Source organism: Pagrus pagrus (genome assembly GCF_965226575.1).
Source record: "Pagrus pagrus genome assembly, chromosome: 21".
NCBI lineage: Eukaryota > Metazoa > Chordata > Actinopteri > Spariformes > Sparidae > Pagrus > Pagrus pagrus.
In genome coordinates, this window is record NC_140208.1 from 27,071,322 (window position 1) to 27,094,395 (window position 23,074).

A 23,074-nucleotide genomic window follows, 5' to 3' on the forward strand; every position below is an offset into this window, starting at 1 on the left:
TTTCGCCGAGAACGGTCAAAGTTCCCGGAAGTGTTCTCGCCACGCCCATTTTACCGAGGATGCATCGGTAGCTGACTTGTGCTAACTTGGCAGCACAGATATCCCAGCATGCCTTTCGGCAGTCAAGCCAGCAGCGGGAAGACGCAACAGTGAAGTGGTAAGCGGTCTTTCTTTTACAATTTTCGTATGCTATTTAATCAGTAAAGTTCATTTTGATGCAATAAATCAACTGTTTAGATTTTAGATATCAGCATTAGCACGAAAATTTATGGCAAATTGAACTTTTGCTCGAATATTTTCGGAGTTGAGAAGCTCCATGAACTGGGGCGGCAGGCAGGCAGCGTATGCGGGGGTAGCTTGCTATCTAAGCGGCTAGTCTACTGCTCACAGACCCATATTGTTTTCCCTGTGTTACAGAAAACGAACACGCAATGGAGGAGACGGCAACCCACAATTGTAAGAGTATTTTAAATTAATATTCGTACAACTGCCATTCCGTCAAATTAATATCCGAGTAATTATAGTGTAAACTGACGTCAGTTCAAGACATTATACTTAGCCTAGCCAAATGTTTAACGACCTGTATTTTGGTTGATTTTTGTATTGTTTTAACTTCAATCAAGGGACAACTGACGAAACCGCGGCTCTCATTACATGGAGAGCCGCTCACGAAGCCCTCTTCACTGGACGGAGGAATTCGTCCAAAACCGGATGGGAGTGAGTCAGCTTTCTATGTGTTTTTATACGAGGAGCAGTGGTCCGGTGGTGTGTTTGTTTGTGCCAGACTTCACAGCCTCTTGAAATGGTTTGATGCAACCTAAATAAATAAAAGAAAAATATAGTATAAAGCTAAACTAAATGTTTATAATACTACACATCAAATAAATTGTGTGAATTGTAACCTGGTGAACAAAAATGACTCAAAGTGCCACAAAGTACAAGTGAAGGGCAACAGCAATGGTACAGGTGTAGTTATCAACCTAAGTGATATACTAGTTTGTATTAACAATATTAACTATATTATCAATATAACTATTGATGAAGCCACTTGGATTAAGGGTCAAAACGTCTTCAAAGACCAAACTAAGTCCAGTTGACTTGATTCAATTGCCTAGAGATGACTTTGACCTGGACTAATGAGAATTTACACAGACATTCAGTATATAATATGATTGCACTTACATGCATGCAAGGAAGAGAATAGTGAATCACTATTCTCTTCCTTGCATGCATGTAAGTGCAATCATCCTAACTACATCACATTCAGTAGTCTCTGTCAGCTTGTGTGTTAGTCACTGTAATATCTTTGTTAACATGTGTTCTCAATGTGTTATAATATGTCTAAGTTGTCCTTTTTTGTGTGAATGTGTGTGCTTTATCCAGAGTCTTTGTGAGAGACAGTAGTGTGCCTGTCACCCCCAAACAGGCACAAAAGAAATGGAACAACTTAAAGGAAAAGTACAAGGTACCACTATTCTATCTACTTTTCAGTAAATAAGTTGGACATGGCAACATTCATTCAGTGAATTGTTATTTTTTTAGGAGCTTAGGGACCCACCAACGGGGAAAGGGGTGGAGGCGGGAGGGGTGACAGCTGCCACCTGGCCATGGTATGGTCAGATGGATGCCGCACTCCAGGGGCAGCACTCCATTAGTCCGCCCCTGGTAGTTGCGGCCAATCTGACCCCCACTACAGGTGGTGTTGTCACCCTCCCATCCACTGCCCCTCCCAGAGAAGGGGAAAAGCCACCAGCTCCCAAGAGGGCCAGGGCCAGTGGGCAGCTGATGGCGTTTCTGAGAGAGCAGGCAGAAAAAGAGGAAGAGAGGGAGAAGAGGGCAGAGGCAAGGGAAGAGGAGAGGGAGAGGGCAGCAAGTCAGAGAGCTGACAAGTTTTTGTCTCTCTTTGAGAGGCTAGTAGAGAAAATGTAAATAGTGTATAAATGTAGTAGTTCTAGGTAACGTAGTTCTTTGTTGTTGTTTTATTGTTGTTCTGTCAATTAAATAGTGTGAGAATGGAGTGTCAGCCTGTACAGTATTTTAACAGTTGTGAATGAAGTGGTCTCAAAGAAATTCAAAACCCAACTGGACTTGGTTATTTGTCAGTTATTTGCCAGTTCATGTTCGCATCTGACCAGGCTGAGACTGGTCCTCGGACCTCGGACCAGTCTCAGCCTGGTCAGATGCGAACATGAACTGATGAAGCCTCTTCGATGAGAGGTGAAACGTCTTCCTAGACAAATCGAGGCACCAAGGCTTGTAACGGTGGTCAGAACAAAGAATGCTTCTGAAACTGAAATCTGATTGGGAGGTTGACTTTACTTACAGGTGTTTTTTCTAATCATTGTTATATGTTTAACTATACACATAATAGAATCATTTATAATTGAGATAAACTATACAATCATTTTTAATTAATCAACAAAACAATATTTACAATTAACCATTGTCATATGTTTAACTATACACATAATATAATCATTTTTAATTGAGATAAACTATACAATCATTTTTAATTAATCAACAAAACAATATTTACAATTAACATTAATTAACATTACAACTAATTATTGAACTGATTATGAATTTGGGGTTTTTCCTTAGTAATCATGCTCCCTCAGAAATGCCGGGAGCTCTTTGAGGGGCAGACAATTCGGCAGCAAGTCTGCCTCTGAGATTGACTCCCGACAGCTCCTGACCTTGGGCAGCATTCCCCCCAGCTTCCTCATCCTCCCCATCATCCTCCTCTGCCTCCTCCTCTTCCTGGATGTCACCAGCTAACAGGCAAAGGTTGTGGAGGATGCAGCATGCTCCAACAACCTTGGGGGCGAACAGAGCCCGGATCTCCAAAGCCCGGAGGAAGATGGCTCTCCAGCGGGTTTTGAGCAACCCGAAGGTGCGCTCAATGATGTTGCGGGCCTTGGCGTGATGCCTGTTGAAACGGGCCTCAACTTGGCCTGTTGATTAAAATACAGGTAATGTAGAATACATCCAGGAATTCAAATTCAAAGTAACAACTGTAATGAAGAATTTATTCTCTTACCTGCTACAGGTTGACGGTAGGGAGTCATGAGGGCCACCGGATGCTGCAGGCAAGGGTACCCCCCGTCTCCCAGGAGGAAGAAGCCAGCTGGTGGGTAGAGGGACTCCTTGTACATAGGAGGCCTCCGGAGGACAAGGGCATCGTGGACTGACCCTGTGTTGCCGATGTAGACATCCAAAAATGCACCTCTGCTGTCACACACACCTTGGGGAACCACAGAGGGGAAGAGCTTGCGGTTTATATAACTCTTCTTCTGCTCCGCAGGTGGGACAAGCCGGATGTGGCATCCATCTATGGCTCCAACTGCACGCCGGAAAGCCTCATGCCCAGCCAGCCGAGAAAAACCTGCTCCCACCTCCTCCATCTCCTCAGGCTTGGGGAAATGGATAGCCTTGTGGAGGATGCCCATCATGGCCTCCACTGAAGTGTGGACGACCCTGGCAACTGTGGCTCTCGGTATGGCAAATATGTCTGCTGTGACCCTGTAGGAAGTGCCACATGCCAGCCAGTACAGACAGACAGCCACCTCAATTTCGTGGCTCCAGCCATGTGGCTTTAGCCGGGGCAACATCTGGACCAACAGGTTGATGGTCTCCCTTGACAGCCTGAAGGCTGTTTGAGGTCAGCCTCCTCAGAGAAGAAGGCGCAGAGGATGGGCACAGTGTTGTTTATTTGTGCATACATTCGAGGAGAATGATCCTGTAGTAAAATAAAAAATAATTTTTAATTAGTAAAACTATGAAATAATATTTGTATTTATTTATTTATTTATTTATTTATGAAATAATATTTGAATGTATTTATGCATTTATTTATTTATTTATGTATTTATTACTTGCTTTTAACTATCAACTATGAATATTTGACTAGACTGATGAATTTAAACACATGCTGTGAAATGTATTTATAGTTCTTTTCTCAGCTCTCATGAAACTTAATTTGTTTTGTGTTCTATACAAATGAGCTTCACTTGATTCATTACACAAGACTTATCAGACTTGTATCAGATATCAGAAATAAATTAATTATACAACTTAATATGCTCCTCTATTTTACCTGTAATTGTTGGGTCCCCCCACGATTTCACCAGTAGGTGGTGCTATGTATCACATATCAAATGTCAGATGTCAAATTGTATGAATGAGTAGTTATGAATGAAAGGGGTGGGTCTATAGCGTTACTATTACTACAGGTTGGGGCGGACCCTGTTAATCCTGTTTCATACATTAATATTTATAATAATACTTCTAAACCGTACCATATTTATTTTGTTAACTTTAATATGAATGGAAATCCAAGTGCTACCTAAGAAAAGATAACTTACAAATCCAACAAAGGCTAGGATAGCGCGATGTCTCTCCAGACTCCTCCTCCTCATCCTGGCTCTCCTCCGCTGAAGACGCCCCCTCAGCTCGGCAGCTTCCTCCTCTGCCTCCCGGTAAAGAATACCGACCGCGACAGCTAGCAACCCTTGCCGGTTCATATTTAACGGTGGTAATACTCTACACAATCTTGAACAATAGTGATCCACAAATCCACAATGGCGATCCTCTACAAACAACAGCCTTTTCGCGGGGTTTTTTCCCGCTGTTGTCTCGTGATGTAGGAAGATTCATGGCTCGTGAGATTTAGAAGCACTTAAAAATAAAATAAATAACATGTACAACGAATGAGGGTTGTTGCTGCTTTATTTACGTGTATATTTATTTATTTATTTATTTATTTATTTACATGTCACATACACAGGAGAGAGAGAGAGAGCGCGCGCACTTGTTTTGGATGATAACGCCCAGCTGTTTAATCAGCTGTTTGATCAGTGCAGGCTGCATTTGGCACCACAAGAATGCATCGTCTCAAAACTGAAAACGGAGCATTCTGTATTCTTGTGATCTCCGGAGTTCATTCTTCGGAGAATGACTAGCAAGAACATTCTCCTCAAGAACACAAGTCCGTTCTTTGCATTCTTGGTATTGAGAAACGCCCCGACTGTAACTGCTGCAGTTAGCCACTTAGCTAGTGCGGACCGAGCAACTGTAGCTTCAGCTAGCCGTCCCTCGGCAACTCCCGAGCAGCCGGGAAAGCAGGACGGCTGGGTGACTGAACGAAGGAAGCATAATACCAAGTCAAAGCACACGTTACACCACCTGCCGCTTCACGTTTCTAACAAATTTTCCCAACTCAGCGACACACCCGCTGAGAAACCAACTCTGGTTATTGGCAGCTCCATAGTACGAAACGTGAAGTTAGAGGCACCAGCGACCATAGTGAAATGCATCCCAGGGGCCAGAGCGGGCGACATCGAATCAAACTTGAAACTGCTGGCTAAAGCTAAACGTAAATATAGTAAGATCATAATACATGTCGGCGGTAATGACTCCCGGCTTCGCCAGTTGGAAGTCACTAAGATTAATGTTGAGTCGGTGTGTAACTATGCCAAAACAATGTCGGACTCCGTAGTTTTCTCTGGGCCCCTGCCAAACCTAACCAGTGATGACATGTTCAGCCGCATGTCATCATTCAACCGCTGGCTGTCAAGGTGGTGTCCAGCAAACGATGTGGGCTTTGTTGATAATTGGCGGACTTTCTGGGGAAAACCTGGTCTCATTAGGAGAGACGGCATCCATCCCACTTTGGACGGAGCGGCTCTCATCTCTAGAAATTTAACCCATTTCATTAGCCAACAACCAGCCTGACAACCCAGAGTTGAGACCAGGAGGCAGCGCTGCAGTCTTACCACCTAAATTAATTAAATTAATCAAATCAAAAGTCCACAGAAGAGGAGTTGTGCATGAAAATCTAATAAAAATTAACAGCAACTCTGCAATCTCAAAACAAGAGAATTAAATGCGGACTCCTAAATATCAGATCCCTGTCATCGATAGCTGTACTAGTAAATGACTTAATTTCAGACTGTAATATTGATTTATTCTGTCTTACTGAAACCTGGCTGCATCCTGAAGAATATGTCAGCCTGAATGAATCCACTCCCCCTAGTCACATCAATACTCACATTCCTCGAGGCTCCGGCCGAGGATGTGGTGTTGCAGCTATTTATGACTTAAGTCTGTCAATCATTCCTAAACCTCAATTAAACTATAACTAATTTGAAAGCCTTGTTCTGAGTCTTTCACATCCAACGTGGAAAACTTTACAGCCAGTTCTATTTGTTGTAGTGTATCGAGCACCTGGTCCTTACTCAGAATTTTTATCTGAATTCTCTGAGTTTTTATCAAGTCTAGTCCTCAAATCAGATAAAGTAATTATTGTAGGTGATTTTAATATTCATGTGGATGTCGTTAATGATAGCCTTAGTACTGCATTTATCTCATTATTAGACTCTATTGGCTTCTCTCAGTGTGTACATAAACCAACTCACTGTTTTGACCACACCCTTGACCTTGTTCTAGCTTATGGTATCGAGATTGAAAATCTAACAGTTTCTCCACAGAATCCTCTTTTATCAGACCATCACTTAATAACTTTTGAAGTTCTATTACTGGACTACACACCATTAGGCAAAAACTCCTTCACTAGATGTCTATCTGATAGTGCTGTAGCTAAATTTAAGGAAATTATACCGCTGGCACTAAATTCAATGCCATGTCTTAATATAATAGAGGACTCCTCCGCTAACCTCAGTTCCTCACAAATCGATCATCTTGTTAGCACTGCAGGCTCATTGCGAACAACACTGGACTCTATTGCCCCTCTGAAAAAGAAACCTATAAAGCACAGGAGGTTAGCACCCTGGTATAACTCGGATACCCGCAAATTGAAGCAAACATCACGGAAATTTGAAAGGAAATGGCGTTCCACCAACTTGGAAGAATCCCGCTTAGCCTGGAAAGATAGCCTTAAAATATATAGGAAGGCCCTCTGCAATGCCAGAGCAAGCTATTACTCGTCATTAATAGAGGAAAACAAAAACAACACCAGGTTTCTTTTCAGCACTGTAGCCAGGCTGACAGAAAGTCACAGCTCTACTGAACCATGTATTCCTACAACGCTCAGTAGTAATGACTTCATGAGCTTCTTTAATGATAAAATTTTAACTATTAGAGACAAAATCCATCATCGCTTGCCCTCAACTGGCACTATTGTATCTTTAAACACAGGAACCTCAGAAACAGTTGTAAATTCTGACTTATATTTAGACTGCTTCTCTCCCATCGACCTCCACCAACTAACTTCGATGGTTTCTTCATCTAGACCAACAACTTGTCTCCTAGACCCCATCCCAACTAGGTTGCTGAAAGAAACTTTACCTTTAATTAGCACATCGCTACTAGAAATGATCAACCTGTCTCTATTAACAGGATACGTACCACAATCCTTTAAACTAGCTGTAATTAGACCGCTCCTTAAAAAGCCTAATCTTGATCCAGAAGCTTTAGCCAACTATAGACCTATATCCAACCTCCCTTTCCTCTCCAAGATCCTTGAGAAAGCAGTCGCCAACCAGCTATGTGACTTTCTTCATAACAATAGTTTATATGAGGATTTTCAATCAGGTTTTAGAGCACATCATAGCACAGAGACGGCATTGGTGAAAGTTACAAATGACCTCCTAATCGCTTCTGACAAAGGACTTGTCTCTGTCCTGGTCTTACTAGATCTTAGTGCTGCATTTGATACCACTGATCATCAGGGGCGGAGCTACGGGGTGGCCAGGGGTGGCCACGGCCACTCTCTGGCCACCCCATGGCTGGGGCATAATTTGACAAAAAATGGCTCTGCGCCGTTTCCGCACGGACGCATTTTACTGCAGCACACAACAAAACTCTCCGCGGGAGCCACAGACAGCGGGAGCAGAGCAGGAGCAGAGCAGAGCACAGCAGAGCAGGAGCAGCCAGTCTGTTGTGATACGCTGTCGCCAAGCAAGGACACCTTTGGAGGTAGGTTTTCTATGATCTCTTTGGTCGGTTCTGGTCGAGTTTATCTTACTTGTTGACTGTGACTTTACTTCAGTTCTGAAGCATTTCAGATACATACATCTGACTGGTAAAAGTTAGTCTCCTTGTGGTACGTTAGCGAATGGAGAGTCTGCTCTGACTGCCCTCATTTACGTTACATTATATCGTGTGTATTTCGTGATTTTTAAGACAAGTCTTTTGCACTTAAAAAATTAGACATCATTATACCATTGATTAACCACCAGCTGCAATGTTTTCCCCACAAATTCAGCACACTACGATATCTTTTAATAGTGACTTGCAATGCATGCTGCTACTCTCTGCAGCAGCATGCATGAGCATACACACTCAGATAACAATAGTCGTGTGGTAACTTAATGTATTTTGCTGCTCTCCTTACCTGTCAGGCAAAATGAAAAGAAAGATTACCTGCTACATCGGTAGAAAGACAGGGAAAGTTGGAAGGAGGGACAGTGGTGAGGACAGACAGGAACAGGATGAAAATGAAGTCAGCAGGGAAGAACACAGATCCACAGGTAGCTAACGTTACAGCACACTGTGACTGCCTGCCGTTTCTGCCTTTTGTATCATCTATAATGTTATATGTAATGATGCTTCATGAAATCATTAAGACTTACTGACAGTTTCAACATTTGTGTTTCAGACACTCTCAGCACAGAACCCATGCAGGGCTCATCAAACCCGACATGACCAAATCCTCCTATTAATATTTTATTGTGTGTGGTTCAACTGACAGGTGTCAACAGACCAGACCCACAGCAGGAGACAGTGAACAACCCTGGGGTGACAGGGCCTCCTACAGGTATATAAATTAGAACTCCAACTAATGATTATTCTAATAATCTATTAATCTGTGGATTTTTTATGCTTTCACGTTCTTATGTGTTGTAAATTGTTTTCTGTCTGTGTACAACATCCATTGCATGTCTGCCTGTCCTGGGAGAGGGATCCCTCCTCTGTTGCTCACCCTGAGGTTTCGCCAATGTTTCCCTGTTAAAAGGGTTTCCGGAGTTTTTCCTCAGTCAATATGAGGGTCTAAGGGTAGAGGATGTTGTTATGTTACTATGTAAAGCCCTTTGTGACAAACTGTTTGTAAAAATGGGCTATACAAATAAAATTGCCTTGCCTTGCCATAAATATATAAATATATTAATTGATGAATCAGCATTTTTAATTTCCATCTCTGCAGAAAAGTGCACAAATATAAGTTTGCTGCGTTGAACATTCCTGAGCTGTTAAAGTAATAAATAATTATTTTTTTTAGCAGTATTGTATTACATTAGTAATAGTTTTAACAACGGCCCATGGAGTAACATAAAACTAGCTGTGAAAAGGATTAGTTTCAATATTAAAATTTGTTCTTAACATGTTTTCTACAAACTAAGTAAAAGTGATCTTAAATGGCACTATCACACAGACCCTTACATTCACAGATCCACACTCACAGACTGGCGCTCAGACTCAAACAACAGACACACATGCTAAGACTTTTCTCTTGCTCTGTTGGCACTCTGCTTTTCTTCTCGTGTTTTTTTTTGGCAGTTTGCATCATCATCATACACATTAGACATTGATCTATAAAATGTTTGAGCACATGGTTATGATGGCTTATAGTGTTTTTTCTTGTTTTAGACATCTCCAGATCAAGGGCCGATGCACCTGTCCAGCCATCCCTAAAAGTTTTCCCGAGGACAGTCTCTGGAGACAGACAAAGAAGTTTCAATGCCTCATGGTATACCCAACACACGGATCGAATACTCCCAGTCTAAAGACGCTGTTTATTGTTATGCTTGTAGACATTTTATTTTAATTTAACATTAAATAATTTAACATTTTAATCTACATCATCTTTAATATATAAATAAAAGTACATTTATTTCTGACTTCTTGACTTGCACAGATTTTGTTCTTGGGGAAACAAGACACTAAAAGAAGAAATTGAATGTATTAATCTAGGACAGTGGGAACAAGCTGATTAATGAAGTTTATTAGCCTAATATTTACATTTGTGGAGATTTCCTGTTAACAATCTAATTGATCTGGGGGCGGCCAGTGGCGCAGTGCAGAGCAGCCGCCCCATGTAGAGGCTATAGTCCTCACCGCAGGCGGCTCCGGTTCAAATCCCGCATCGGGCAGCTCTTTCCTGCATGTCATTCCCCCTCTCTCTGCCTCCCCCTTTCCTGTCTCTCTCTACCTTGTGCTATCAATAAAGGCATAAAAAGCCAAAAAATATCTTTTAAAAAAACAATCTGAATGGTGGCAGGCCCACTGTTTCCCAAATTCACATTGAAAAAAATTAACAAGTAAAAATATAATATTGAAACAGCCATCTAGATGCTTCTGGTATCTACATATTGCCACCCCTATTTAAGTAATGGTCTCACCCTGGCCACCCCAATGAAAAATTTCTGGCTCCGCCACTGTTGATCATCACATTCTACTACAGAGACTGGAACACTTAATTGGTATTAAAGGACCCGCATTAAACTGGTTTAAGTCCTATTTATCGGATCGATTTCAGTTTGTACATGTTAATGATGAGTCATCCCTGTATACCAAGGTTAGTCATGGTGTTCCTCAAGGCTCCGTGCTTGGACCCATACTATTCACCTTATATATGCTCCCTCTAGGAAATATAATTCGGAAACACTCCATAAACTTTCATTGTTACGCAGATGATACCCAGTTATACCTATCAATAAAGCCAAGTGAAACTAATCAGCTTACTAAACTCCATGCATGTCTCAAGGACATTAAGACCTGGATGACCTGCAATTTTCTGCTGTTAAACTCAGATAAAACCGAAGTTATAGTACTTGGTCCTAAACACCTTAGAGATGCATTATCTAATGATATAGCGAGTTTGGATGGCATTAACTTGGCCTCCAGCACCACCGTCAGGAATCTGGGAGTTATCTTTGATCAAGATATGTCCTTCAACTCCCACATAAAACAAATTTCAAGGTCTGCATTTTTTCATCTACGTAACATTGCAAAAATCAGGCCCATCCTGTCTCAAAAAGACGCAGAAAAGCTAGTCCATGCGTTTGTTACTTCGAGGCTGGACTATTGTAATTCTTTATTATCAGGCTGCCCTAACAAGTCTCTAAAGAGTCTCCAGCTGGTCCAGAATGCTGCAGCTCGTGTACTGACAGGAACTAAGAAAAGAGATCATATTACTCCTGTATTGGCCTCTCTGCACTGGCTCCCTGTAAAATCAAGAATAGAGTTTAAAATCCTTCTCCTCACTTACAAAGCTGTTAATGGTCAGGCACCATCATATCTCCAGGAGCTCATACTACCCTATCACCCAACTAGAGCATTACGCTCCCAGAACGCAGGATTACTTGTAGTTCCTAAAGTCTCCAAAAGTAGAATGGGAGCCAGAGCCTTCAGTTATCAAGCTCCTCTTCTGTGGAACCATCTTCCTGTTTTGGTCCGGGAGGCGGACACCTTCTCTACCTTTAAGAGTAGACTTAAGACCTTCCTCTTCGATAGAGCTTATAGTTAGGGCTGGGCCAGGACGACCAGCTCTTAGTTATGCTGCAATAGGCCTAGTCCGGGGGACAAATGACACACTGAGCTTCTCTCTCCTCCCCTCTCCTCTCCTCTCCATCTGTATACATTGTGCCTGTATACATGCCCCATCTCTGCATGTCACTGACTTACTTCTTCCCCGGAGTCCTTGTGCTTTCTAGTCCTACAGGCTCCCATGGATCCTGGCCGCGCCCGGGTCGTGGATCGTGGATGCGCCCACTGCTATGGCCCTGCCTGATCAAGGATGCGCCAACTGCTATGGCCCTGCCTGATCGTGGATGCGCCTACTGCTATGGCCCTGCCTGAACGTGGATGCGCCTACTGCCACGACCCTGCCTGACATCCACCACTACTGTCGCTAATATTAGTCATATCTCTGTTACATACGTTCCACTACTATTATTGTAATGCATTACTACATACCATCCTTACCATTAATCACTACTGCTGTTATCACTAGTAATCACATTTCCATGTGCATTTCATTATCATTGCTGTAATACCTCTTTATGTACTTTCATTCCTGTCAACCATCCATTATAATTGTATACATTGTGATCTCGTTGATCTGCTCTGTACATGCGACATCTATTGCACGTCTGTCCGTCCTGGGAGAGGGATCCCTCCTCTGTGGCTCTTCCTGAGGTTTCTTCCGCATTTTTTTTTCCCTGTTAAAAGGGCTTTTTTTGGGGCAAGTTTTTCCTCACTCGAATCGAGGGTCGAAGGACAGAGGGTGTCGTCTCTGTACAGATTGTAAAGCCCTCTGAGGCAAACTGTGATTTGTGAATTTGGGCTATACAAATAAAATTTGATTTGATTTGATTTGAAAAGGTACTTTTAGTTTAAATAACATAAGGTAAGAGACTGTCAGACAGTATCTCATCATGTCACCTTACATATAATGACGCAGACCGTACCGTTACATTACGTTAAACGCGTATACTGCCCCCGTCAGTTCCGCCAAGAATCGACACGGCTCGCCGAGTGAAAAGTTGTATATTCGGTTCTGACGTTACCAGAAAAAAGCAAGTATCGTATTATTTTTTTTCGTGTCGGCATCGAATTGGTACCGAAGTATCGGTTCTTGTGACAACCCTATCTAGAACTAAATTAAAATCACCGCCAAGGATTAGATGGTGTGTGTCTAAATTTGGTATCAAACTAAAGAGGTTATTAAAAAAATTACAAGGACGCAAAGAACACACCAAAAGAAAAGTAAAAAAATGAAAATAAAAAAAGTAAAAAAAAACAGATATGAGAATCAAACACACACAAAAAAACACGACTAAACTGAAGTAGATGCACTTCAACCCCCCGAACGGGGTGAAGGCAAACTACCCTACAACACTTCGTAACTGTATGTATATACATACTGCTATGCCTATTTAGCAGCATCCTGGCTAAATAGAAAACAAACAAGAAAATAGCAAACTTTTTATATTTAAACTAATATTTTAGAAAATTGGCTAGATCTTCAAACCAGAGACAAACAGCAAATCAAGGTTATTAAAATGACCAAAACAGAGCTCAAAAGAGAATATATAGAGGTGAGAGAGAAAAAAATAAATAAATAAATAAATAAAAGACAATAATAATAATTATAAAAATAATTATGATTTGGAGGCGGAGAAAATAAAAAACCCAACAAAAAACAAAAAAAAAAAAACCCTCAATAATAATAATAATAATAATAATAATAATGAAGTAAATGTTTAAGGCTGGGAAAATATTTCTACAAAAGGAAATGGGAATTTAATAAACCAATCCAAAAGGAACTGAGATACTGTGTGTTATTGTTAAATTAGGTGGAATAAACAAGAAATGAGTAAACAAAAAATAAATAAAAACACACTGGATGGGCATTGAACAACTACTCCCAGCATGAGCCAATAAAAGTAAAGTGCATTTAACTTATAGCTGCCAATCTCAGTTGAGCTTCAAGCGGAGTGGGGGACTCCATTTCTCCTCCTTTCTCCCTCTCTACACCAACATAGCAGTACCACAAACAGAGCCCACATTAACATGAAACCAAAACAGCTCGACTTGCAGTCTCTTTAGCTTGGGACACCCGAGTCCATTTAAAAAAAGGAAAGAAAAAGGAGAGGGGAAAAACATAGTACTTAGCTCAAGCTCATCTGAATAGAAGAAAGTGACGTTATCTTACCAGTATCAAAACGAAAAGAACTGCAAATTTACATGTGCACAGAACAGCATACATGAAAGCAGGCGGCAATTAAGATTGGAGAGAGAACAATAGGAAAAGGTTAAAGGTTAAACCTGCCGCCGCAATATAGTCCAACGTACACTCTTAACAGCTAACGCCGAGTAGGTCACTTAAACAAACAGTAACACGGCCAACCCAAGTCATTGAGGGGAAATAACCCAACAACAGCAATCTGTGCAGACCGACTGCAGTGGGTGTCCGACAGGAAGCCTATACAGATGTTTTAATCATACACAGACAGTCGTGTGCCACAAAACGGCCATCTGGGAGGTTGGTTAAGCCATGTTAGCTCACCTCCACTGAGAAGACAGGTCAAGTGTCAGCTGCGCTGGTGGAATCATCGGAGGTCGCTGGCACATGTTGGTTAATGAAGCTGAGAGCCTCCGATGGCTCGGTGAAGCTCACCTTCTGGTTGTCCCACGTGAAAACCAGACGGACGGGATGGTAGAGACGAAAGGTGATGTTAGCCTGGTGAAGTCTGCGTTTCACACCGGTAAACGAAGAGCGGAGCCGGGCCACCTCCGGGCTGACATCGGGGAAAAAGTGAATCCGCTTGTCTCGGTACAGAATTGGCCCCTCGTGGTGGCAGGCGAGACGCAGCACCAATTCGCGTACTCTGTAGCTGTGCATCCGAACCAGAAGTGGTCTTGGCTTGGCCTCAGCTGGTGGTTTGGGTGCGGCGGTTCGGTGGACGCGGTCAATGATAATAGGCATTTCCAAGGCATTGGGGCCAAAAACTTCACGGAGGAGGTTACACACAAAATCAGCCGGTTTAGGCATCTCCACTGATTCGGGCAGGCCAATAATGCAGATATTCTCTCTTCGTGTGTAATTGCTCAAGTAGTCAAGTTGTTTCTTCATGGCCTCGTTTTCCTTCGTTAGCCGCGCCACTGTCCCACCTAGCCCCGCGAGTTGGTCACAAGTGTCGGTTAGGGACTCCTCCACATCCTGAATCTTTTTCCCGTCCACATCAACCGTCCGCTGCAGAGCCGTAATACACTCCACACTCTTCCACACTCTTTCTGAAAGTTTGCAAGCGACACAAGGTTTTCGTTCCTCAGTTTGTCAATGGCGGCTTGAAAGTCAGCAGTAGCATCCATGACTGCGGGCGGGGGGGAGCACAAGCTAGATTGGTTAGCTAGCTTAGCCGTAGAATCGGAGTCAGCCGCGGAGGAGTGCACATCTTTAGTCTTCTGTCTCGTTTCTGGCATATTTACAGTCTCTCAAGTCTCTTACAACTTTGGGATAAAGATAACTTGGTAAAAGTTTGCAAAAGCACCAATAAAATATATTTCAGCTGGAGCTGCGAGGGGACCGTCTAGCACGCTTGCATGCTTCACCGGAAGTCCCCTGTCCTTTCCTTCTCAACAGCATCATGTTAAAGCAGAAAAAATTCACATAGTTTTACAACAGGGGGATTATTTAGATTTGTTTAGATTAGTTCCCATTCCCTGAGCCGAACGGTACCACTTCTCATCAGTCCGTCATTTATCTGAACAATATTCTCAGTCTGGCTGCACATCGAATATCAGACTACGTCACGTCACCACTGACTTGCTCTCAGATCTTGACCTCTTCATTTTTATCACTTTGCAGGTTAATCAATCACCTTCCAGCAGTCAGAAAAAGAGGAATCATTCACATTTCATTTGGCTTTCTTTATTTCCCACAGACAGCTACAAAAGTAGGCTAACCATCAGGCTGCATTGCCTCCAACAACGCAATTTCAAAGTACATGTTTCTAATTTGCTGCCGCATTTTGGATAATATTAAATAACTTCAAGTACTATCTGTAGATAAAAGTGTGTTTCTGCCTCTTGGGTCCTGGGGGTGAGTGACGCCCTCAGCCTCTGGTCACTCAGCGACCTGACTCAGGACCAGCTCCTCTGCCTCTGTCAGACGTGGTGGAGGTGGAGGTGACCACCACCTCTGCCTTCTTCCACATGTTCATTTACTCAGCAGGATGTTAGGAGACAGGATGTGTGTTAATCAGTAGGTATCTGTTGGTGGTAAAAGCTGCTACAAGCTGAAATATCCACTGAATAAACTCACAAGACTGTTTTTATAGCCTATACTCAGAGTTTCACTTCACAGATTAAGTCAACTCAGAGTTCAGGGTTAGGCTTCGAGTTTGTTGAACCTCCTTTCTGGAATACCCCTTTGATGTACTGTTCAAAATACTATGATTATGCTGCGTGACTTACATTATCTCTTGTCTATTTGGTCAACAGACGCTGTTCTTCTGGAGTTTCCACAGACAAGTGTCTCTGATGTGTGCGCGGCCATCAGACGAAAGTGTAACAATGAGCAGTTCAGCCAAAAAAAAGGAACATAATGTGTGGTGTGTGTTTCTGTATGGTGGGAGGGGTTAGGCGTGCAATAATAAGGAATGTTGTTTTTCATTGTCCATTATTTCTCAGTTTTCTGTAAAGTTTATGTGTAATGTTTAGGTCTTACTGCCTGGAATGGACCTATTTCTACAAGGTGTACTAAAGTACCAATATTTGAAAATGTTCATACATTTGTTGTATAAATGTTAAGAGATAGTACAAGTTTTTTGTATATACAATGTACTATTCTAATTTGGATATGGTACAAATAGATTAAAGTATATTTTTTCACCTGGAAGTAGTCCCACAAGTCTTTTAGCCTTTAATATGCTGGTAATACATTTGCAAGTATGCAAGGTAGAAAGTAATATAGCAAAGTAAAGAGAAAGTATATTGACTATTATGCAAAGTATGCTTTTTTAGTAATTAGAATAAGCCAAACGTATAATTAAGCATATTAGCACAGTAAGAATATATTAAAAGTATAAAGCTTATATATTTTTGAGACACTAACAAATAATTTTTAATATACTTATAATACAAACAAAGTACTAGTATAGTACAAGTATAACTTTAATTTGACTAATTAAGCATATATTAGTACATATAAAGCCATATGCTTAAAGTATACAAAATATACTTTAAGTTGTTCCACTTTAGCACATAAAAGTACACTAAATACACTTTAAGTTGAGCTTTTCTACAATTTAATTACAACTAAAATATATTTAGTACAAAATTAGTTGTTCCAAAATAGCATGCTTCAAGCTAACTAATTATGAACACACTTGAAGTATAATGATGATTAGTGTGGCTTCAAGTACACAAAAGTATGCTAAATGTTAGTACATTTAGCACATTTATTTTTCAGCTGGGATAACAATAACGAAAAAAATGTAAATTAGATTAATTATTTCTTATTGGTTTCCTTGTTTATTATATTTTCCGTTTTGGGCTGAAAATAGGAAAACATACGCCAGTTTTCAATGTTTGGTGCATACAGAAAAAGGAAATATTGACTCATTTTTTCGTTTTTCATTTGCTACATTAAATGGAATAATTGAATGATCAGATGATACACGGACCTTTTTGCACTGTGCAGTAGCATAAGCTGTATTTGACTGAAAAAGGTTTTTCAAGCAAGTTTCCTAGCCTGAACTGGTTGAATTTGAATCTATTTCATGGCAAACACAGTTTTACCTGTCCTTTAATTCATTAAGGGTGAAAACTGGCTTATGTCAATTTTGAGCCTTTCAGGGCAAGAGAAGCGTCTTTTTGCACTGTGCAGTAGCATAAGCTGTATTTGACTGAAAAAAGGTCTTTCACTAGCCTGAACTGGTTGAATTTGGATCTATTTCATGGCAAAAACGGTTTTACCTGTCCTTTATTTCACTAAGGGTGAAAACTGGCTTATGTCAATTTTGAGCCTTTCAGAGCGAGAGAAGCGTCTTTTTTGCACTGTGCAGTAGCATAAGTTGTATTTGACTGAAAAAAGGTTTTTCAAGCAATTTCCTAGCCTGGACTTCCTGAATTTGGATCTATTTCATGGCAAACATGGTCTCACCTGTCCTTTAATTCATTAAGGGTGAAAATTGGATCATGTCAAACATGGTTTCACTTGTACTTTTTGCCAGTTATATTATGCAGCCCTGTGACTATTAGCCAACCTCAAGCGTTTTCATTTGTGTGTGTGTGTGTTTGTGCGCCTGTGCGTGTGTGTGTGTGAGAGAGAGAGTGTGTGTGTGAAGCTGTAAACACGCATTGATCTTTTAAGGGTGAAAAAAATGGCATTTTTCTAGGGATGTGTTTCATGTGTCTTTGAAGAGGTGCTTGAGTAAATACATGGCTTCTGGCCTTTGCTGTACTCAAAAACAAAAACAAAAACAACTGTCACTGTGTTTATGCACCTGGCTGATTTCACAGCCAAAGATAAACCTGCAGCTTGGCTGAGGGGTCATTTCATTAGTGAGCAGAGAAGGAGAAAGACCTGCAGCCTTTATCTGCCAGTGAGCTGCAGGACTCATCTGAAGAAGACACAATCTCGAGGGGGAGTCTGACACGGAATGCTCACTGGAGACCTTCACTTCTGTGAGTGCCTCTGACCCGCCCTCTGAAAGTGGAGAGGACACTGGGGATCCTGCCGTTCCTTACAGTGAGTGGACAGCGAAGAACAGGACATGATCCAGCTGATTTTACAAATGACAAACCTTACACGGAGGCGTACAGTGTCAGGATGGAGTGATGTGGATGCCCAAGATATTCAAGCGTACTTGGGACTTCTCATCCTGGCAGGTGTGTACCGGTCCAAAGGGGACTCTACCCGCAGTCTGTGGGATGACCAGAGTGGGAGACCAGTCTTCAGGGCCACCATGTCCCACAAACGATTTCAAAAGAAAAGCATCAGCCTCCGATTCGATGACCGACATGCTGCTGCCATGGTGGTGAAGTTACAGACCACTGTTGCTGCCCTAGCAGAAACCACCGACACTGCCATTGCCACTGCTGCCACCAGCTCAACCAGAAGGAGAGGTGAGTGCTGTTTGTGCACAAAACTAAAATTAAGGTCTTCTACCACCTGCACCAAGTGTAACAGGTGGATTTGTAGAGAGCACCAGGTCACATGCTGCAGGACCTGCTGGTCTGCTGCTGGAAATGAACTATAAAATGTGGATATTTCTGTATCAAATTTGTTCATATTTCATATGTTCGGTTGTGTTCTATTTTGTTGTTGATGGCCGAAGTTGGATTAATATTGTTGCAAACATGGTTTCCGTTGGTCTTTAATTCATTTTCCATAAAAACTCACTTATATCAATTTTGAGCGTTTCAGAGCGAGAGAAGCTTATTTTTTCACTGTTTTCACCGCCTCTGTGTGAAAGTCTCAGATGAGGCGAGGGGTGAAATTTCCCTCCACTTCTGATGCGCCTTCTGAGGTAGTATCAGAGGCGCATTATTGGCGAACCGAACCAGTGTGAACAAATAAGCCAGCGGCGCGGAGACAGGGTGTGTCGGTCTGATGGTGTTGACTGTGTGATAACTAAACAGATCATTCACTCAACACAATATAGAGAAATGTCACACATAGCAACGTTACAGGACCATACAACAGTAACGTAGTAACTGGTCCTGTCTTTGGCAACTTCTATGAGGAAAAGCCTCTGTCCTCCTGTCTGTCCGACCGACTCTTCGTCACATTTCTGCCAGAAAAACAGCGAGTCTCTCCCCGCGAGTGAAAGAGTCAGACAGCGTCCTGTTGACTGATGGCGACTAATTATGTAGACTAATTTAGAGAAAAACGTAACTTTGTCACTTTCCAGGATGTTTGGTGGGTCAGGATCTCAATCACAGCACATTATAACGGCATGCATATGATTATAAACAGTCAGCGGGTAGCCTAGCCTAGCTACATGTTTAGATTAATAGGAGGACACCGGGAAACACCTTGAAAAAAACACATGCGTCATCATCATGACGTGTAGACTACCGTCACGCCTCTTTTGGAGCCGCGGCGCTGGCTTGCTGTGGGGATTACACTCTGGTTCGTCTTTTATGCCGGAGCTACTCGGTTCTGTGTGAACAACCAACAGCGGAGAATTGGCGAACCGCCGCTGTGGCGATAATTTGGCGTCTGTGTGATTTCAGAGCTTCCCCGCTCGACACCCGTTTCTCGAAACTTTTCTGAGATCTCATGATATGTCACTTCATTCACATGTCATGAATTAGAGACATGTATGGCTCGAGTGAGGCCATTAGAACGTGGGACTCCAGTGGTCTACTGGGACTGGACCATAGACTGTACACAGTGAATGGACTGTACCGTGGGACTTGTGGCGCTCAGACCGGTGTGATGTTACTCACCATGGATACCAAGCAACTATACATTGTGGATGCGCAAACCATGGCCACACAGCAGAAATGTACAGTGGGAAATGGTATAACAATAACGGAAAATGTAAATTAGATTCATTATTTCGTATTTATTTCCTTGTTTACGATATTTTTCCGTATTTTTCCGTTTTTCAACCAGTTCAGGCTAGGAAACTTCAGCGAAAGACCCTTTTTCAATCAAATAACCTACAGCTTATGCTACTGTACAGTGCAAAAAGAGGCTTCTCTCACTCTGAAACACTCAAAATTGACATGAGCCAGTTTTCACCCTTAATGAATTAAAGGACAGGTAAAACATTGTTTGCCATGAAGAAGATCCAAATTCAACCAGTTCAGGCTAGAAACTTCAGTGAAAGACCTTTTTTCAGTCAAATACAGTACAGTGCAAAAAGAGTCTTTTCTCGCTCTGAAACGCTCATTTTTGACATAAGCCAGTTTTCACCCTTAATGAATTAAATACCAGATAAACCCTTGTTTGCCACGAAGAAGATCCTAATTCATCCCGTTCAGGCTAGAAAACTTCAGTGAAAGACCTTTTTTCAGTCAAATACAGCTTATGCTACTGTACATTGCAAAAAGAGGCTTCTTTCGCTCTGAAACGCTCATTTTTGACATAAGTCAGTTTTCATCTTTAATGAATTAAATTCCAGGTAAACCCTTGTCTGCCACGAAGAAGATCCAAATTCATCCCGTTCAGGCTAGAAAACTTCAGTGAAAGACCTTTTTTCAGTCAAATACAGCTTAGGCTACTACACAGTGCAAAAAGAGGCTTTTCTCGCTCTGAAACGCTCATTTTTGACATAAGCCAGTTTTCACCCTTAATGAATTAAATTCCAGGTAAACCCTTGTTTGCCACGAAGAAGATCCAAATTCATCCCGTTCAGGCTAGAAAACTTCAGTGAAAGACCTTTTTTCAGTCAAATGCAGCTTATGCTACTGTACAGTGCAAAAAGAGGCTTTTCTGACTGAAACTCTCATTTTTGACATAAGCCAGTTTTCACCCTCAATGAATTAAATTCCAGGTAAACCCTTGTTTGCCACAAAGAAGATCCAAATTCAACCAGTACAGTGCAAAAAGACGCCTCTTTCCCTCTGAAACGCTCATTTTTGACATAAGCCAGTTTTTACCCTCAGTGAATTAAATTCCAGGTAAACCCTTGTTTGCCACGAAGAAGATCCAAATTCAACCAGTTCAGGCTAGAAAACTTCAGTGAAGGACCTTTTTTCAGTCAAATGCAGCTTATGCTACTGTACAGTGCAAAAAGAGGCTTTTCTCGCTCTGAAACGCTCATTTTTGACATAAGCCACTTTTCAACCTTAATGAATTAAATTCCAGGTAAACCCTTGTTTGCCACGAAGAAGATCCAAATTCAACCAGTTCAGGCTAGAAAACTTAAGTGAAAGATCTTTTTTCAGTCAAACACAGCTTATGCTACTGTACTGTGCAAAAATAGGCTTTTCTCTGTCTGAAACGCTCAAAATTGACATAAGCCAGTTTTCACCCTTAATGAATTAAATTCCAGGTAAAGCCTTGTTTGCCATAAAGAAGATCCAAATTCAACCAGTTCAGGCTAGGAAACTTCAGCGAAAGACCTTTTTTCAGTCAAATACAGTACAGTGCAAAAAGAGGCTTTTCTCGCTCTGAAACGCTCATTTTTGACATGAGCCAGTTTTCACCCTTAATGAATTAAATTCCAGGTAAACCCTTGTTTGCCATGAAGAAGATCCAAATTCAACCAGTTCAGGCTAGAAAACTTCAGTGAAAGACCTTTTTCAGTCAAATGCAGCTTATGCTACTGTACAGTGCAAAAAGAGGCTTTTCTCGCTCTGAAACGCTCATTTTTGACATAAGCCACTTTTCAACCTTAATGAATTAAATTCCAGGTAAACCCTTGTTTGCCACGAAGAAGATCCAAATTCAACCAGTTCAGGCTAGAAAACTTAAGTGAAAGATCTTTTTTCAGTCAAACACAGCTTATGCTACTGTACTGTGCAAAAATAGGCTTTTCTCTGTCTGAAACGCTCAAAATTGACATAAGCCAGTTTTCACCCTTAATGAATTAAATTCTAGGTAAAGCCTTGTTTGCCATAAAGAAGATCCAAATTCAACCAGTTCAGGCTAGGAAACTTCAGCGAAAGACCCTTTTTCAATCAAATAACCTACAGCTTATGCTACTGTACAGTGCAAAAAGAGGCTTCTCTCACTCTGAAACGCTCAAAATTGACATGAGCCAGTTTTCACCCTTAATGAATTAAAGGACAGGTAAAACATTGTTTGCCATGAAGAAGATCCAAATTCAACCAGTTCAGGCTAGAAACTTCAGTGAAAGACCTTTTTTCAGTCAAATACAGTACAGTGCAAAAAGAGTCTTTTCTCGCTCTGAAACGCTCATTTTTGACATAAGCCAGTTTTCACCCTTAATGAATTAAATACCAGATAAACCCTTGTTTGCCACGAAGAAGATCCTAATTCATCCCGTTCAGGCTAGAAAACTTCAGTGAAAGACCTTTTTTCAGTCAAATACAGCTTATGCTACTGTACATTGCAAAAAGAGGCTTCTTTCGCTCTGAAACGCTCATTTTTGACATAAGTCAGTTTTCATCTTTAATGAATTAAATTCCAGGTAAACCCTTGTCTGCCACGAAGAAGATCCTAATTCATCCCGTTCAGGCTAGAAAACTTCAGTGAAAGACCTTTTTTCAGTGAAATGCAGCTTAGTGCAAAAACAGGCAGCTCTCGCTCTGAAACGCTCATTTTTGACATAAGCCAGTTTTCACCCTTAATGAATTAAATTCCAGGTAAACCCTTGTTTGCCACGAAGAAGATCCAAATTCATCCCGTTCAGGCTAGAAAACTTCAGTGAAAGACCTTTTTTCAGTCAAATGCAGCTTATGCTACTGTACAGTGCAAAAAGAGGCTTTTCTGACTCTGAAACTCTCATTTTTGACATAAGCCAGTTTTCACCCTCAATGAATTAAATTCCAGGTAAACCCTTGTTTGCCACGAAGAAGATCCAAATTCAACCAGTACAGTGCAAAAAGACGCCTCTTTCCCTCTGAAACGCTCATTTTTGACATAAGCCAGTTTTTACCCTCAGTGAATTAAATTCCAGGTAAACCC

The 23,074-nt window shown here is 41.5% G+C and overlaps 1 protein-coding gene and 1 long non-coding RNA gene across 2 annotated transcripts; one reads left to right on the top strand and one right to left on the bottom strand.

The window, feature by feature from the left end:
• Positions 1-384: 384 nt before the first annotated feature.
• On the bottom strand, positions 385-3,648 carry LOC311250628 (putative nuclease HARBI1; the record flags this gene model as incomplete). The annotated part of the gene is made up of 4 exons (XM_084342478.1): positions 3,041-3,648; positions 2,680-2,954; positions 1,559-1,794; positions 385-406 (listed from the first exon to the last, which is right to left on the bottom strand). Exons 1-4 carry the CDS (start codon positions 3,609-3,611, stop codon positions 385-387), a joined length of 1,104 nt encoding a protein of 367 aa, XP_084198604.1. The 5' UTR covers positions 3,612-3,648.
• Positions 3,649-7,854: 4,206 nt separating this feature from the next.
• LOC311250074 lies at positions 7,855-16,273 on the top strand. The gene is made up of 4 exons (XR_014621243.1): positions 7,855-7,935; positions 8,711-8,776; positions 9,607-9,706; positions 15,967-16,273. It is a non-coding gene; the product is annotated as an uncharacterized lncRNA (long non-coding RNA).
• The last annotated feature ends 6,801 nt before the right edge of the window (positions 16,274-23,074 follow it).